Source organism: Zonotrichia albicollis, chromosome 28, assembly GCF_047830755.1.
Source record: "Zonotrichia albicollis isolate bZonAlb1 chromosome 28, bZonAlb1.hap1, whole genome shotgun sequence".
Classification (NCBI taxonomy): Eukaryota; Metazoa; Chordata; class Aves; order Passeriformes; family Passerellidae; genus Zonotrichia; species Zonotrichia albicollis.
This window is the reverse complement of record NC_133846.1, coordinates 619,527-637,109: the sequence shown is the minus strand read 5'-3', so window position 1 is coordinate 637,109 and position 17,583 is coordinate 619,527. Positions and strand designations below refer to the sequence as shown.

Below are 17,583 nucleotides of genomic sequence, written 5' to 3'. Positions count from 1 at the left end.
CTCCAAAGCAATTTAGGAAAATATAGCCTGTTTTCAGAAGCTTCAATTTCTTAAAAATGAGTGGTTTCAGTTTATTTACCTTGTCTTGTTCACTCTCCGTTTCTTTCCTCATCTCCTGCAGCTTCCTCAGCATCCCACGGAAGTCAGCAATTCCATATTTTATACAGATTTTCTCATAATCTCTCCTATCTGCATTCAGCAGCAGCTGCCACACAGCTTCTTTGTCCAGGGGCTTTGGTTTTGGTGCTGCAGCCCTGAGAACCAGGGGGGAACCATTCAGACATTTTCACAGACAACAAGATGTCCTGTTTTTCTGTCCCTAATTCTCTTTCATCTCCATCATTCCTGTAGTCCACTTGGCCCTGTAGGTGCAGGCAGGAAAGACTGGGACACTTCCAGAGCAGGTTTTCTGCATCTGTACTACAAATTAAATGGTGCCAGAGAACAGCTTCCACCCTGCTGAGTTATCACCAGAGGGTCTGGCACAGTTTGGCCCAGGCCAGGTAACTGCCTAGCACAGCTCAGGATTCTCACAGAGATCATTATCAGCAGGCAATGCTTGGAGCTTCCCACCTGGGAAGGGAAGGGAAGGGAAGGGAAGGGAAGGGAAGGGAAGGGAAGGGAAGGGAAGGGAAGGGAAGGGAAGGGAAGGGAAGGGAAGGGAAGGGAAGGGAAGGGAAGGGAAGGGAAGGGAAGGGAAAGGAAGGGAAGGGAAGGGAAGGATTGTGCCCTGTGCACCTGGCAGTGCAGCTGGGCAGGCAGCCAGAGCCAGCAGTGCATGGGGAGCTGTCCTTTGGACAGGGAGCCACTCGTGAGCTAAACACAGGGAAGCAGAGAAACACAGCCTCCCTTCAGCCTCGTGGTGCTGAGGAAATACCTCTCCAAATGAGGCTGCAATCTTGTGTTCATCTCAGTCCAGCTGGCAGGGCCAAGCTGCTCTGGCCTGTCTCTCCACTGGGAGTCTCACCACAACTTTGGACACGAGAAGTGTTGCCCTGAAGGTCTCTGGAGCTGTCCCCTAGCACTGGGAAACATCCAGAAGTGGGAGCATGGCCCTCACTCCAGAGCCTTACCTCTTCCTCAGCATCTTCCTGGAGTCCTGGAGTGTCTTCTTGAGCTCTGTTACAAGGGTGGGAGAAGCAACAGTCACACAGCCAGCACTGTGAAATACATCTCCCCAAAGAAGATAATGCAGAATAGCCACTGACAACAGGTCTTTCTGCTGAAGTCTCTGGTGTTTTTTTCACATTTTATCAAAAAACTGTCATGAAACTTAGTCAGTTCTCACTGCCATGCTCATCCTTTGAGTGCCAGTGAAGTTCATCTCTCCCTAAAGGTTTTCCCTCTGAAGACTCACTATTTTCAGCCATGTTAACAAGTTTGATCCAGATGTTTTTAACATCCCCAAATCCCTTTTTCCTTTCCTAATGATTCCACAATCACTAATTAGAACAGCCCAAAACCGTGTCTAAAAGCATCACTTTAGCAAAAGGCAAAGAACAAGCAGACAGAGATGACAGAACATTAGAGGCTCATTAATCCTTCTCCAGTCTTTACAAGTTTGGGGTAGCAATAGTGTGGCAGAGTATTTTTCTCTCTGCCCCCCCCCCCCAATAATATATTACAATAATATATTACACAAATAGATCTTTAACTTACCATCAGCAGCATGAACAGGAACATATTTTGCCTTCCTCTTAAAGCCAACTGATAATTTATAAAACAGAAGGAAAAAAAGCCACAGGATGAACAAGATAAGATTAACAGCAGTGAACCAATGAGCCATGAAACCACTGTATGTGTTACCAGTGCAAGAGGGAATCCCAGTTTGGATTTCTTTGTCAATCTGATGTTTGCTCCCAATAAACTCCACCTATAAAGGTCATATTTCTATTGCCATTGACTCTGTGCTTGCTGCAGACTCCACAAAGAGGAGGAGAGCATTTTTGGCCTACCGATTTTATGGTCTAAGCAATGGGAGGAAATATCAACATGTGTTAGAGATGGGAAGCCAGGGTGGAAATGGCAACTGCAGATAGGTGCCTTCTAAACTTCTAACCTTGAAAGGCACAGAGGTGACATGGACACTTCAGATATAATCCATCTTCTGCTGAAGTGGATCCCAAGAAAATCAGTTATATCTGACCCACCAAGTGCCCATTTCTCTGCACTGACTGTGACACAAGAAGGAACGAGGTGCAGAGACAGCCACAGAGGGATGGAAACCTCCCAAAGGGCTGATTCATTCAACACCAAAAAGAAAGGACTGGAGCAGTTCAGCAGTAAACCCAGAGTGTCTGATTATGGACCAGTGCAGTGAGCACAATTCCACTTTCCTCACCCTTGCCTTAAAGCTCACAGTGTTAGGGAGCCACCAAAAGATCTGCAGTCTTCAGTGAGGGGAATACCAAACCTTCACACCAAGAATGCCCAGACAGAGTCCAGCCAGCCCAGGGAACAGCACAGCACAGCCTGTGGAGCTGCCAGTCCTACCTTGGAGGATCCTGAGGCCAGCAGAGCACGAGGCCTCTCCGTAGGCATTGACAGCACAGCAGCGATACAAGTCACTGTCACCCGGGGCCAGGCTCTTGATCTGCAAAGGGAGAGCACAGAAACTGCTCACACAAAGGGCTGGGTTCAGTTCACCTTTAGCTTCTCATAAAGCAGCTACTCAGTGGCACCTCAGAGGCTTCTTCTGTTCCCAGAAGGGCTCTAAAAAGCTTTGTTTGCTTATTTTTGTGTTATCTTGGAGCTCAATGTGTAGAATCATGGAATACTCTGAGTTTGAAGGGACCAGAGGATCATCCAGTCCAGCTCCTGGATAGGACACTCACAACAATCCCACCCTGGGCATCCCTGCCCAAACCCTCCTGGAGCTCTGGCAGCCTCGGGGCTGTGCCCATTCCCTGGGGAGCCTGGGCAGTGCCAGCACCCTCTGGGGGAAGAGCCTTCCCTGAGATCCAGCCTGAGCCTGCCCTGACACAGCTCCAGCCCTTCCCTGGGGTCCTGTCCCTGCTCACAGGGAGCAGAGATTGGAGCTGTCCCTCTGCTTCCCCTCATCCCACTGCAGGTTTTTCTTGTCCATTTCTCTCAGTTCCACAAGTCCTTTCTGAAATATTTGATCTTTACCTGCAGAATGAATTCATTTGTAGCACTATTGAAGGACATTTTATATTTGGCAGGATCATCCATTCCTTTCTGTGTACGTGACCATTTCACCTCAGGAGCTGGGACACCTTTGACCACAGCTCTGAAAATGGCATCTTTCCCTTTGAAAAGAATCAAGGATTTCGTTATTTAAGACAGGCTTGAACATGAGGACTCTCAGGCCTGGCCCCTTTTCTTATCAAGAGTTATCCCCAGAGTGAGCAATTTCTGTTCTTTTATGCAGAAACATTCTTCAAAAATAACATCTTTTGCACATCAATAATTCAGGTTTTGTATGTATTCAATCATAAAAGGCCTTTAAAACGTGGCACTACCCTGCCAGATGTGGCTGCTGACATCTCTGACCATCACTGAAATCAGAGGCCTGACAGCAACTTCAACCCAGACTTGCTTTTTACCCATGAAATGTCCAAATCCCTTCTCATCACACATATTCCCTGTCAAATCCCACTGTTTCTCCAATCTTTAACTGGCACCACCTTGCACTCCAAACCCACCAGGCACTGCTGTTTGAAAAGACAAGGGAGGGAGAAGAGAAGGAGGTTTCTCTCCATCCCTGCTCCCCAGGAGCCTGAGCCACAGAAACCTCCAGCAGCTTTCCCACTGCCCAGAACAAACCTCTTCTCCAACAGGCTCCAGAACCACAGGGAACACTGGGAAACAAGTAGAGAAGTGACTTGTGGGAGTGAGTGGGAGTAGCAATGGAGGTGAGTTATCCATGGAAACACCTCAGGGTGGAAATGATCACTCTCTCTTACTTTTTAATACTCTTGCTCTTCAGGTGACCAACACTGTTGAAGATTCTCCCTGGAAAGTCTGGCAACATTTCTCACACCTTTCTGCAGTCACCATCACCAAATTTATTTGATGGAACAAGTTCCTGCCAGCAGATCCTTATCAAAAGACCTTTTCCAGCCTTTGACATTGCAGTGCTATCTCTCATTGAAGTCTGATTGCAGTTTGTTATCCCTGTATTACATTTTAGCCACTTTGGCTGCACTTTCCCAGGCTGGCCACAGACTACCCAGCCAGAAGAATCAGCTCAGCCATGCACTGAACACAGTGGGGTGATGACAGAGTTAAAGGCCCTCGTGGTGCCTCTACACAGGCACAGAATTACAGTGACCAACATGAATGTGCAAAAACCTGCTGGAAATGAAGTAACTTGGAAAATTTACACAGGTGAAAATACAGACAGGTGAAAACTTAGCAGGCTGAAACGTGCAGGTGGAGGAGGAGGAAGAGGGACAGGTTCCACTAGAGGCCACTGTGCTCCGTTAGAAAACCTCAGTGTCTCCTGGAAATCCACAGGTGAGTGTGGAACACCAAAATCCAAGCTGCTGGTTCAGTCCTGGCAGGGAAGAGGAGCTACACGATGTTCTCAGGCCACTCCCCACCAACGAAAAAGAAAAAAACAAAAGGACTCTCTGCAGGTGCACAGAGACCCTCTGGCAGGCTCTTCACTGATTCCATTTATTGGCTCATCAGCTGCCTGCTCTGTGCTCTGTGCAAGATCCTTACCTTGTTCCTTACAGAATCATCACAGAACCATGGAATGGCCTGGCTAGGAGGGACCTCAAAGCCCATCTCATTCCACCCTCTGCCATGGCAGGGACACCTTCCATTATCCCAGGGTGCTCCAAGACCCATCCAGCCTGGCCTTGGACACTTCCAGAGATCGAGGGGCAGCCACAGCTGCTCTGGGCACTTTGTGCCAGGGCCTCACCACCCTCACAGCCAAGAATTCCTTCCCAATATCCCACCTAACCCTGCCCTCTGGCAATGGGAAGCCATTCCACTTGTCCTGGCACTGCAGGCCCTTGTCCATCTCTCCTGGAGTCCGTTTAGGCACTGGAAGGCTGCTATAGCCTAAACAGCACCTCCAGTCAGCATATCCTACTTTAAAAGCAGCTGATTTTAGTGCTGAGCACAAGTTCTTTCAACAGGAAAACAAAAACAACAGCTTTTTCGATGTGCTGAATCTTTTGCTGCAAAATCCTTACTGTGAGAGCTCCCTGCAGAATTCACTGGATTTGCTGTGCACATAAGAGCCAGATGTTGGTCTTGCATACACATAGTGACAACTCAGGAGACCTTTGTGAGGACTGATGGAATTGTCATCAATGTAACAAAGACTTTGGCCACACAACACTTTTTTTGTGGTCATGTCAAATCACTTTAGAAACTCACTTGATTTAATCATGATAATTTTTTCATGTAGGTGGGACATGGAGTCAAACCCCCAGATTTGTGGCTTTCCCTCTTTATCAAGTCTCACCTTCCTGCAGAGTCAGAGTGAGTGGTTTCTTCTCAAAATCAGGTGTACTGCATCCTTCTGGAACATCATTCACAAACTGAGTGACAACAACTCCTGGGATAGAAGATTTCTTGAAGATTTTTACTAGAAAATCAAGAAAAAATACATTCAATTTACATGTCTATCCTTTAGAAAGAATCTCTCAGTCTGCATTGCCTCCTGCAGAGCAATAACTGCTCCTGCTCGAACCACAAAGGTCCCACCCATTCCAGTGCCACAGGCTGTAAATGTGTCCCAAGGCTTGGGGATTAAGGTCTGGGTGGCTTTGGTAAAGCCACCTTCTGTCTTTGGCAAAGTTGTGTCCAAGAAAAAAATTTTGCAATCCAAGTCCTAACCCAGGACCACCTCAGCTCACAGCTCCGGCCACGGTGTGGACAGGGAGAGCTTTGCATCAGTTCTTGTTTCAAATACAAAATCTGGCATGAGAAAAGCCCCAGTGCCAAGTCAGAGCCTGGTGGGTCCATCCCTGCCATCTCCAAGGTGGGGAAGCAAGCTGGGGTTGTTCCCAAGGGAATGTTCCCCAGAGCTGTGTCTGTTCTCTCACCTGTCTGATGGCTGCTCATGATGCTTTGCTCAGCTTTCCGGGGTCAGCACAACCAGATTACAAATTCTCCTTTGAAAAAGACAAATACTTTCATTATTTACAGCTTGCAAGCGAAAGGACAGACCTTGACACTGCTCCCTTTAGTGACACAGTTTGTCCCTCCTCACTTGCCACATCCTTGCAGCCAAGTAGAGGCAGAGCTGCCAATCAGCCTGTCATGCCCAGCACAACCTGGGTATGAGGATGATTAGCAGGGCTGAATGGAAAATGTACACATCCAGTGGCATCCCTCTGTGTCACCTGGCTTTCCTCTAAAGACCTCCTCTCGTGTTTCAGGCAAACATTCACCACATGGCACTCACGTGGTGGGCTCTGATGGATGGCAAAAGCAGTTGTTGAGAAGAAAACCACAGAGATGGATGTCTAAACTGGGGCATGGAGCAGAGGTACATCCTGATCTCATTTAGCTTGGTTAAATTAGCAACAGACCTGAGAGCAGACAAGAAGCCTTTAGAAGGGAATGGTGAAGTGTGAGCTTGGCATTCAGGAGTTATTGTTCTGGATCATTCAGGGGACCTTCTGCCAAAAGGGTCTCTTTCCCTGTATTTTAAATTGGACAATGTGTAATGTAACACATCTCTGCCTTGCAGCAAGCTGGGAAAGCAGATTCCCTGTCATGTGAGAGATGCTCAGGAACTATAGAGTTACTGCAGCTCTGAAAGTGCAATTAGATTGGATTGCCTGTGGCATTAGTGCTGTGTCTCTGCTTACCCTCTGCACTCCTTCAGTCAACAGAGGGACACAGGAACATGCAACTTCCATCAGTTTTGAAAGGCGCAGGGACTTTGGGAGCACACCTACACCAGGCATTCATCCAGCTGAGCTCTGGCACCTGATAAACACATAGGGGTGACATCTCCTTGTCACACATTCAACTCCGAGCTGCATTGTCTGGGTGAGAATTGGTTTCAGCTAAAGGTAAGAGACAACCTAGTGAGCAAAAATAATTTGTGCTGGATAAACCATGCCCAGGCCAAAGAGAGTGTCACTCACAGCACCTCTGGGTCAGCTTCTGAACCAAAATGTGTTTTGCCATTACTCAGCAGCTGCAAAGAGCCACAGACATCCCCCTACAAAAAAATCACTGGCTCCACTTTGTCCTTACCACCAATCTTGTTTTGGGGCACTGCACACATGACAAATCTCAGCAATAATTGACATCTCTGAGCCTCCCTGGCCTCAGTGGAAATGCACTGAGACAACAGCATTGGGAAATGGGAGAGGGCTGTGTGAGCACCAGCCAAGCCCTCTCTCCTGTCCCCTCCTGGCCTGATCTGGATGTCCTCTGCTGCTCCCACCACACATCTGTGTGCTGCTAGTCTGGGACATCACAGAGTTACTTCTGTAATCCTCTGGGAGATGTCTTAAAACCTGGGAATGAAGGGAATGAGGAGCTTGTGGGAAGGAAAAGACACAAAATGGAACTGAAAAGAAGCTGATTCCAGGGCACCCTGTCCTGCCCCAGGCTGGGCATTGCACAGTGAGTGGCTGAGATTTTTAGATGGATTTAATTTGTCTTTCACAGTACTGAACCACATTAACAACAAACATAATCCCCTATTGCCTCTTGTATCTTCCTAAACATGTCACCACTCCTGGAGCTGGAATGCCTGATGCTTACAACACTCACCAAACAGGATGACCTGACACCAGCTTGCAGCAGCTTTCCCCTAAGCTCTGTTTGTGTTACACTTGCATTTATTCTTTGCTCCTCCTGACTCCTTTCCTCCACGCTGGGCAGTGGAGAGGAGCAGCTACTCTGAACCAGCCATGGGGTACAAACTCAGCTCCAAAGCCTTTCCTGGCATCTCCAAATGCTTCATGTCAGAATGTTTCATTCTCAGCCTGGTGGGACAGGGCACATGTGTTACCATAACAAAAACTGCTGAGAGAGGGCTAAATGCAAATCTAGTTTGGTAAAAGCCCCAAATACTGGTAATATTTGCACAGGCAGTAACAGGCCCCATCTCCCAGTGGACAACATGCACTATGTGCACTATGTATAAACTGCTGAGTTTACAGAGTCTTAAAGATTTCAGAAATTCACTTGGATTAAAAATAAGCTCCTGTGAGTCCTTAAACTCCTGTGAATTCCTGACTTCTGGAGAAGGAGAAGGAAGCATGCTAATGCCACACATTGATTGCAGGGTTAAAATAACAGTGCTGGATATGAAGGGAACATTCCTTCAGTGTAATGAATCCAACCACATTGCATTTTCCAGTGTCTTGTGTATTAAATAAGGACCAGAAAATAACACCCTGATTGGCACAGAGTCCCTAAAACCTACCCCTGTTTACTTTTAAAAATTTTACTCCCTTGTTACATGAATGATCATGGCTTTGTTCTGACTCCAGTTCAATTTAGAAAAAGAAATCACAGGATTTTTAAAATGAGACAGCAAAAGCCTTCTAAAAATTGTCATAGTGTAATTCATATCTTCACTCACAGGTGCTTGAAACATTGGTGTCCAAATGAGGATGATTTATTCAATGGAATAAATGCTTCCAAGAGGGAGTGACCCCTCCCCAGGTGAATGCTGCTGACACCCCCAGCACAACAGAATGACACTGTGAGCAGCTCCACACTCTCACTCCTCTGTAAAACACATCCCTGTCATGCATTAGCCTTGTTCAGCTATCCAGTTGGCCATTCCTCATTCCAGGCAGAAGTCTGTCTGCTTTGCAGCTGCAGGGACATCCCCTCTGGAGACACAGGAAAAGCTTCCATGGCTTTGGGGACAGGGCTGGAGCAAGCCCTTGGCTACTGACAACATTTTTAATGTCCCAAAATAAAGCTAGAAGCCTGGCAGGGTGGGAGGTTGCCCTTCATCCTGTGTGTTCATCAATCTGTCTGGATGAGACAGAGCAAGAGACCAATCCCTGTGAGCCTGACTGGACACCAATGCTGGGGCCATAAATCAGCTGAGTGAATAAGCAAAACATTTGGGAGTCAGAGGATTTGTAAGTGTGGGGGGAGTCACAGGGAGTTATTTACAGGCTTCAGACAGTGCAGTACACGGACAAGATGTGACATAATTGCTGGCAGACTGGCGAGCAAAATTAGCCAAAGCTGTAGGGAAGGCACACCAATGAGTGGCTCATGGGGAGGGGATGGGTGCAGAGTCTGGGATGCGCCACGGGCAGTGCACAAGCACAGACTCAGCGGGGACAAAGCCATTAGCACACACTTAAACCAGTGACAGTAAAGTAATCAGCAACACAGGCAGCATTTCTTTCATAAAAACATCACAGAACCTGCTGAGCTGGAAGGGACCCACAGGGACCGTCCAACCCTGCACAAATCCCCCAACAATCCCACCCTGTCCATCCCTGGCAGCGCTGCCCAAACACTCCTGGAGCTCTGGCAGCCTCGGGGCTGTGCCCATTCCCTGGGGAGCCTGGGCAGTGCCAGCACCCTCTGGGGAAGAGCCTTTCCTGAGATCCAGCCTGACCCTCCCCTGACAAAGCTTTTCTCTTTGTAATTCTCTTTGAATTTCTCTTTGTAAATCATGAAAATCAGGGCAGTCCTGACACAGAAAATGTTCTAAACAAAATAGCAAATTGTTGTGAGCTCAGTCAAATTCTGGCTGTGCTTTACCCAGATCCAGATACTCAGTGAGTATATTTCACCTAAAAGTTCTCTTTTAGCTTTGGGTCGGCTTTCTGTGGTTTTTTTGTTAACTTGAAGTAATATTTTGAGCTCGAGTCTTCCCATTTCAGATGAATTTTCAAAGAAAATTTCAAATGCTTTGGTCAGAACCACAGAACTGAAGGCCAACAAACTGCAGAAAGGAAACTTCATGAAAACTTCTGAGCAGGTCACAGAGCGGGAATGTCACAAGCTCTCCAGTGATGAATGGAGGTCTTGTGCAGAGTGGGGAGGAATGCCCAAGGATCAGATTTTGTGTGACTGATCCCTTTGGTAAATCTATACCTGACCTGATCTTCTCCTCTGCTCCAGGGATTACGAACACGACCTAAGTGCTTGCTCAGGATCCACAGAAACACAAACTAGATACCCTGCACCCATTTATGTATGAAAGTGGCACTGATACCAAAGGCCAAGAGGAGATACACACCCTCCTATTTTCTAAGGGAGTAAAGGCCATTTAGCCCCAGCAGTGAGCAGGAGAGTGAATCTATGTCCCTTTGGAGCAGCAGGGGTGGGATGGCAGCAAGAGAACTGCTCAGTCTGTGCCTTTCCGTGGCCACAACACTCCCATGAATTTTTCATAACAGAAACAGACTTTGATACAGGCAAAAGTTTTACAGCAAGGAGCAAACACAACAGAGTCTCACTGCCAGGAAGGAAAGATGACATATCCCTGCTCACTGTCCAGGATGAAAACCTGTAGGAACCCCAGTGTACCTGTGCCACAAGTCCCCTGCCAGCTCCAAGGGACAATGACAGCAGCTCTTCAACAGCCTGGCATCTTCCCAGGGAAATCCAGGGAAATCAGTGTACCCTACAGGAGCCCACCACTCCCAGAACGTTTACAACCATTTCCAGACCTACTGCAACACAAACCCACATTCAGTGTGATAACAAAGGTGTCACTTCCCAGTCCCAGCTCTGCATCACCCCCACAAAAATCAGTGCTGACATGGCCAAACTCACCACTCTACAGGCCGAGCTCCTGAGAGGATCCTCTGGAAGTCACTTCTGCGTCTCCAGGCCCACAGTGCCTTTGTTCACTCAGAGCACAGAGCTCTTCATAGCAGTCCAGTGGGTCCCCTGGTCCCAGATATCAGTGACCTGTGGGAAGGAAGATAAGTCCCTTATCTGTCTGGTGTAAATGTCACTAAATGGCAAAAGAAGCAGCAAACTGCCGTCCCCCTCACACCTCTCCAGTCTCACAGAAAGTAAGGCTGCGCCCAGGAGCTGTTGGGTGTCTCCACACTGAGCTGGAGCAGCCCTGGGGGCTCATTATAGCCCCACAGTCCCCCAGCCCAGGGGAGGTGCCCTGGAGCCCTTGGCAAGGCCGGGCACGGCCGGGGCCAGCCTGGCCAGATGCGACCATCAGTCAAGGCCAGGCTGCATCTCCAAGGCAAGACCTTGGGCCTCAAAGAAGGACAAACACTTGTGCAGATCCCAGGAAAGGACAGGCTGTACACCAGGTTGTGTAGGACGCACCAGAAGATGGGTGTGTCCTACTCAGAGGCCATGAGTCCTTAGGAGATACCACAATTTCTTAGCAGAGAAGGAAAACCAGTGAATTATTGCATCTGTGTGTGGGTCAGCCATGCCTGGGCTTGGCCCTCAGCACAAGAGTCCCTCAGTCTGGACTATTCCAAGAGGCCTGAAAGAAATCCAGTTGCTCCAGAATAGCTCCACTGCTACAGCCAAAAGACACACCTCAGTTTGCTCCTTTCCTTCCAACACAGACACAGGCTCATCCCTTTCCCATGAGCAGCAAACAAGGCCACTTATTCCACAAGTGGAAGGTTCCCTGCCCCTGGCAGGGAGTTGGAATTAGATGGTTTTAAAGTTCTCTTCCAACCCAAAGCACTCTGGGATCTCTGATTTCCATGGACAGGAACCCAGATTTACAAGTTCAGTGCATTGTGACCTCAAATCTTTTGCTTCTGGTCTGCCCTTGAAGACCTTGTACACCTTCCTTCCTCTGCTCAGAAAGCTCCCCTAAAGCAGAGGAGCCTTTGTTTAGTTCCTGATGTTCACAGAGATGGTCAGTCTGCAAGTTCCCTTCTCCCATGAGCTCGACCTGCCTGGCCTGAAGGCTGTTCTCACTCACTTCAGCCTGAGAGCCCACAGTGGTTGCTTTCCCTTGCATTGGGTGATTAAATTCATACTAAATCTCATGTTCAACTTGGGAGCAATGGCTGGCTCCAGAAGGTGGCAAGAGAAGGGTTTTTACTGTGATGGCCATGGCTCATAGGCTGTCTGTGCTGGCAGAACCAGAAGAAGGCTTTCCTATGAGAAGATGATAATTTTAAAATCTGAGGCCAGTGGGAAGGGAACACACAGAAAACCCTTGGTGCCACATCTTAGACTCCTGTTGGATTGCATCAAGACAGAAGAACCACAAAGAGCACCATTTCCACTGGCCTGAGAAAGAAGATTCTCAGTCAAGTATCAAAAATTTCTCCCTTGCAGGGCTGGGAATCACCATTTCAACCAACAATTTAAAAGATAAATGTGAAAATTAAATTCTGGAGTTATTTTCTTTACTCCTTCTTTCTTTTCGACCATTGTTGCTGTTGACAGTGTTTAAAGCTTCCCAGCTCACGAGAAAACATGTCAACAGAGGAAAATGGAATAGCTCAAACTGATGCCTGGGCAAAGATCCTTCCTGGTGCCTTTGCAGTGATATAAAAGTAGAAAGTAGAAGCAATTAAAAAGTGAAATATAAACCATTTGAAAGTTGACAAGCCAAGAAAATAAGACAACAAGGATCTGGGAAATCTGGACTGCTGCTGGAAAATTCTCTCAGTAGCAGCCACTGTTTTCTAGCAATGTGAGACTCCCACAGCATTTCACCTGCTTTGGACAATGATCATCCCAGAGATGCTCCCTCAGACATCAGCCCTGCTGGTCCAGGACAGCAGTTTGTGGCTTTGCTGACTGGATGCTGCAGCTTTGATAAACCCCATTGCCTGACAAGTGTCAGAGACAGCAGCACTGTGGGTAAGGCCTGGAAATGCTCCCACAGGAAGCATTTACCTGCCTCCCCTGAAACCTGAATTCAGCTCTCCTCAGCTGCAGCAGAAGCAGAGTTATCCCAGAGGCTTGAGCTATCCAGGAGCACAGGGATTTCTGCTGTTCCTCTTCCCATGTGTTCTCCTTTTGCCGGCATTTGCTCCCCACAGAAAAGTGCCAATGGTGTTGAGTCTCCAGTCACATTTATCTGTTGGGTCTCAACTGAGGAATTCCCAATCAGACAGACAGTGGGGTCTAACAGGTCTAACAAATCCCAGGAGATCCATGACTGCTCCTGTCCCACTGATCCCACAAAACTGATCGTGCTTTGCCTCACTTCCAGCCCTGATTTTACAGTTTTTGTGGGGCCTCTCCTCCAGGGGCACTGATAATTTAAAACCATTTGCAACAGAGCAACCTCCTCCAAGAGCTTGACCTTCTTCCATTTCACAGCTTGTTTTCCACCCGCCCACCCAAGGCCCTGTTAACCCCTGTGTGCCAGGGCTGAGGCACCAAGTGCCACTGGAGCCTGCAGAATGTCACTGTGAGGCTGGGACGCTCAGTAGGCACTGCTTCCCTGCAGAGGGAACACGTCTTTCCCTGAAAGTCAGACCATTCACCCAAGGAAGGGCAGTGAAGAAATGCCCAGAAGCTGAAGGACAGTTATTTCAGATTGAATTTAAAACTCTGATTTAACTGCAAACAAGACTCTTCCAACGTTCTGGTTTCCCTGTAATTCCCTTCTTGGAAAATTGATGTCAAGTCTTCCTGCTCCAACTGGTGACAACTGGCACAGCTCTTCCTACAGACTTTGGCACCACATGGCTCAGAAAGGGCAAGAACTCAATAAACCAAGACCTGGTAGGTTCAAAACCCTGTCTGGATTTTCAGTCCATAAAGAAATGACCAAGATCAAAAACCAGGCCAAGACACCCCATTTCCCTGCAGCCTGGTGGACAGTCCTGACTGCTCTAAGGGTGGCATTGGTGGCAGGGAGGCTTCTTTGGGGCAGAAATATTCACATATGAAACGGGTGAAGATGTGCAAAGCTCAGTGTTTGTGTTCCAAGTCCATCTTGACATAACAGCAATGAGAATCCCACAAAAACTATACAAGAAAATGGGCATGGGTATGGAATAAAGGCCCACATTCAGGGAAGATTACAGGTACCTGCAGCCCTCCAACCACCCAACAGACTACACCAAATCAGGTGAGTCTGGCAGTGCTGGTCATGCTGGTCATGTGTGAGCACAGGGACATTGTGTGTGCAGACCAGGCCAGGGGCCAGCTGGGTGACAGAAGAGCATTTTGGCTTTCCCAGGAGAATGTCCTGCACCAGGATGGGGAACATTCACACCATGCATGAGAGTGCCCCAGTGAGTCTTCCATAGCCACAACATTTGAATTTAAGTAAATGTGATGTTCCAGTTACTGAGTACTTGCTGCTCTTTTCAGTGGGAGATGCCCATTCCATTCCAGTCCCTCAACACCAGTTCATCCATGTTGTAGAGTCCAGAAGAAATGGAAGGGACCTGTTTCAAGCTTGAGCATGTGGTGATTTTCCCTGCCCACATGTTCCAGCATGTCCCTCTGTCACCTGCAAGCTGAGGGCTGCTGTCCTTGTGCACACAGAGCCAGGGTCAGACCCTCTGCAGCTCACTGGACCTTCACACAACACAAGGAACTCAGAACCAAGGGAATGAAAGCAGGAGGCACCAGTGCTCTGTTTTCACAGTGCAGATCAGCTCCCTCATTCCCACACTGATGAGGATTCCTTCTGTTCTCTTGCTCGTTTCTCTTCTCACTGGTTCAGTGTTTGCACCCATGACTGACTGAAGGGGTTTGCTAGCAGTCCAGGATGTAGTTGGAGCCTGGCTGCCTATGAACCCAACACTCCAACTTTTCCCAGTAACAGCTGCTCCCATGACTATCCTCCTTGCATGTGCCAGTCCTGGGGCTGGGATTTACTTACCATTTCCATCCACGAAACAAAATAGTGGACAACAGACATTTAATAAAGACTCGCCAAAGATGTGATTAAACATCAACTTATTACCAGACATATCCCTCCACCAGGACTTCCCATTCCCCTTGAGACACTGAAGAGAACAAGGGTTTAAGCCCCTCTGGGCTTTAATGAATGCAGAGAACAAGGGGTGCCTGTACAACTTCCATTTGACCTTACATGGCCCTTGGGTTTTGCTAAATGTCCCTCTCCAGCTAAAATTAACTCTGTGTGTTGGGGGCACCTCACAGACAGCACCCCTCAGGCAGTCAGAGGGTTAACAAAGCTCACTGCATGCAACATATTAAACAATAAAATGCAACCAGGGGATGAAGGCTCTATCTCTGTCCCCCTCTCTGCTTCAAACCAGAGGCACAGCAAACCCTCCAGCTCTGAGGTCTTTATGTTGTTGCAGGATTTATTTTGCCCCTGCCTGAAAGTGGCAACAGATGAAACAAGCCCCAACCAGGCCTGACCAGCTGTTTTAGTGTTTCATTCCCTGATGTGCTGGGAAGTTTCCCACTGAAATAAATGGTAAGAAATCATCTCTGGAACCTCAAGGTGCATGTGGCACCTTCCTGTTGTCGATGTGGGACACCAGAATTAATCCCAACACTGACCTGGTAGTGCCTGACCTGTGCTGGCACCAGTGAATGTCTGGCACCTACAGAGGTGCCAGGGGACTCACATTTCTGGGAAGGCTGCCCCAGTCCTTCTGAAGTTTGTTCACTGTCACACTCTCTTTATCCAGCACTAAAATATCAGAATAAGTGCCATCTTAAGCCAGAAAATTCTAAGAGCATATGTACAAGAAAATAGACATGTACTAAATGAACCAGCCTAACCTTCTAGAACTAAAAAAATGAAGTCATCTTTATAGATAAAAAAGCTAGTATTACAAAAAGAAAAGAGAAACAAAAAAAATACGAACAGACATAAGGGTGTCAACTCGAGTAAAATAACACATCTACCAATTAGATTAAGGAAGAGATGCATGCTTACCTCATAACCAAAATAAAACTACCGATCAAAAGATGCATGGACAACACAGAACTACCAATTAAACAACACATGACTGTATAAACCAAGAGAAGTAAATATAAACAATGTTTAGAAGCACAATAAGCAACTTTAACTTAATTCACATTGAATAGTACAAAGTCCTTTGTCTTCTCTCTTTAGAAAATTGTGCCAGCATCCAATGGAGAAATAACCAAAATCACAGAATTATAAAGTCATACAATGGATTGGGTTGGAAAGGACCTTAAAGCTAAGCTCGGTCCACTCCCCACTACGGGGAGAACATCGGGTTCCTTAGACTCCCCTCCAGAACACAGAATTACAGGGAAAAAAACCCCAGAAATACATAAAAACATGGAAATATAGAAAATCAGAGAAAGAGAGGGCATCTCTCTACTTTCATCCCCACTTGTTCCATGAATCCTGTGGTTTTACAGAAGGGTCACTGAGCTCCCCTTTCTGCAGGATTGAACCTCCCAGGGGCTGCGCCTCTACAGGATCTGTCCCTGTGCAATGCAGACAGACCCTGCAGAGGGACAGACGCTGCACTGGGACAGACCCCGCACAGGTCTGTCCCTGAGCGGGGTCTGCCCCTCCGCAGGGTCTGTCCCCCTGCCGGGTCGGTCCCAGTGCAGGGTCGGTCCCAGTGCAGCGTCTGTCCCTCTGCAGGGTCTGTCCCTGTGCAGGGTCTGTACCTGAGCGGGATCTGTCCTCCCGCAGGGTCTGTCCCTGTGCAGGGTCTGTCCTGTTCAGGGTCTGTGCCCCTGCCCGGTCTGTCTCCCCGCAGGGTGTCCCCCACCTCCCCTGCCCTCGATCACACGGAGCTCAAACGCAGCAGAGCTCGCAGCAAGTACGGCTCCGGGTGCGGAGCAGGTGCCAGCACTCACCTGCGGCTCTCAGCCCGGCTGTCCCCTCCAGCCGAGTGCTGTCCCCTCCAGCGAGTTCTGTCCCCTCCAGCCGAGTGCTGTCCCCTCCGGCCGAGTGCTGTCCCCTCTGGCCAAGTGCTGTCCCTCCAGCAGAGTTCTGTCCCCTCTATCCGGGTTCTGTCCCTCCAGCAGAGTTCTGTCCCCCCGCAGCCGCACAGGCCGGGCGGGCTCAGCGCGGGTCGCTCCGGGCCGGGCCGGGCCGGGCTGGAGCCGCTCAGCCTCTCCCGTCGGTGCCGCCTCCCTCCCGCCGCTGTCCCGCGGTGTCGCCGCGGGCGGGGCCGCCTGTCACAGGGCTGTTAGCTTGCGAGACATGCGGAGGATTGGGATTGTTATGGGCACCCGGGCACCTGCCTCCTATTTGTTATTATTTCAGTCCATTCCAGTAATGGTGCTGAGCAAACTTGAGATGAACATAATTCTTCAGCATTTCACAAGTCAGTGGGATGGTGCTTTGTCTCTGGATTGTGTTTCCTCTCCGCAGCAACTTGTTACAAACTTTGACACAACTGAAGGGCTCTCGATGTTTTAAAGGGAACTGGAGTTGAGCGGGTTTGAATCACGTTCCAGGAATAAGTAGGGTCCCTAACAGAAGAGATAAATTGAATTTCAGATAAAAGTCAGTGGCCAAGCATGGTTAAAGATGAGGCTTCTTCACATACACTCTTTTTAAAAAATAACTCCTTGAAAAGCCAGATTTAGAAGGGATGGACAGACTCCTTCAGAGCAGCAGTTCACAGTGTCAGTGTGAATTTATCTCATAGTGTTAATGTGAATTTGCAGTGTACACTGAGCAGTCTGAGTCTGCACTCTTGTACACAGCCAAGAACAGCTGCTGCTACCAACAGTCCTTTGTACACCTTTGGATAAAAACAGCTTTAACAGGGA

General features: G+C 48.3%; 1 protein-coding gene across 5 annotated transcripts in view; it reads right to left on the bottom strand.

Moving 5' to 3' along the window:
• IGFN1 (immunoglobulin like and fibronectin type III domain containing 1) overlaps positions 1 to 16,955 on the bottom strand; it is a 38,610-nt gene extending 21,655 nt beyond the window's left edge. For 3 of the 5 annotated variants that reach the window (XM_074528109.1, XM_074528112.1, XM_074528113.1), the window contains exons 1-9: positions 16,660 to 16,955; positions 10,708 to 10,845; positions 6,030 to 6,098; positions 5,447 to 5,569; positions 3,130 to 3,269; positions 2,494 to 2,593; positions 1,660 to 1,707; positions 1,074 to 1,119; positions 80 to 254 (exon numbers count right to left, since the gene is read on the bottom strand). In XM_074528109.1, the coding sequence (XP_074384210.1) occupies positions 80 to 254; positions 1,074 to 1,119; positions 1,660 to 1,707; positions 2,494 to 2,593; positions 3,130 to 3,269; positions 5,447 to 5,569; positions 6,030 to 6,048 (651 nt within the window). In that variant the 5' untranslated portion in view covers positions 6,049 to 6,098; positions 10,708 to 10,845; positions 16,660 to 16,955. Of the gene's footprint in view, positions 1 to 79; positions 255 to 1,073; positions 1,120 to 1,659; positions 1,708 to 2,493; positions 2,594 to 3,129; positions 3,270 to 5,446; positions 5,570 to 6,029; positions 6,099 to 6,800; positions 6,922 to 10,707; positions 10,846 to 10,933; positions 10,974 to 16,659 lie in introns of those variants that run through there. The other 2 variants (XM_074528111.1, XM_074528110.1) reach the window with 2 other exon arrangements.
• Between the last annotated feature and the right edge of the window lie 628 nt (positions 16,956 to 17,583).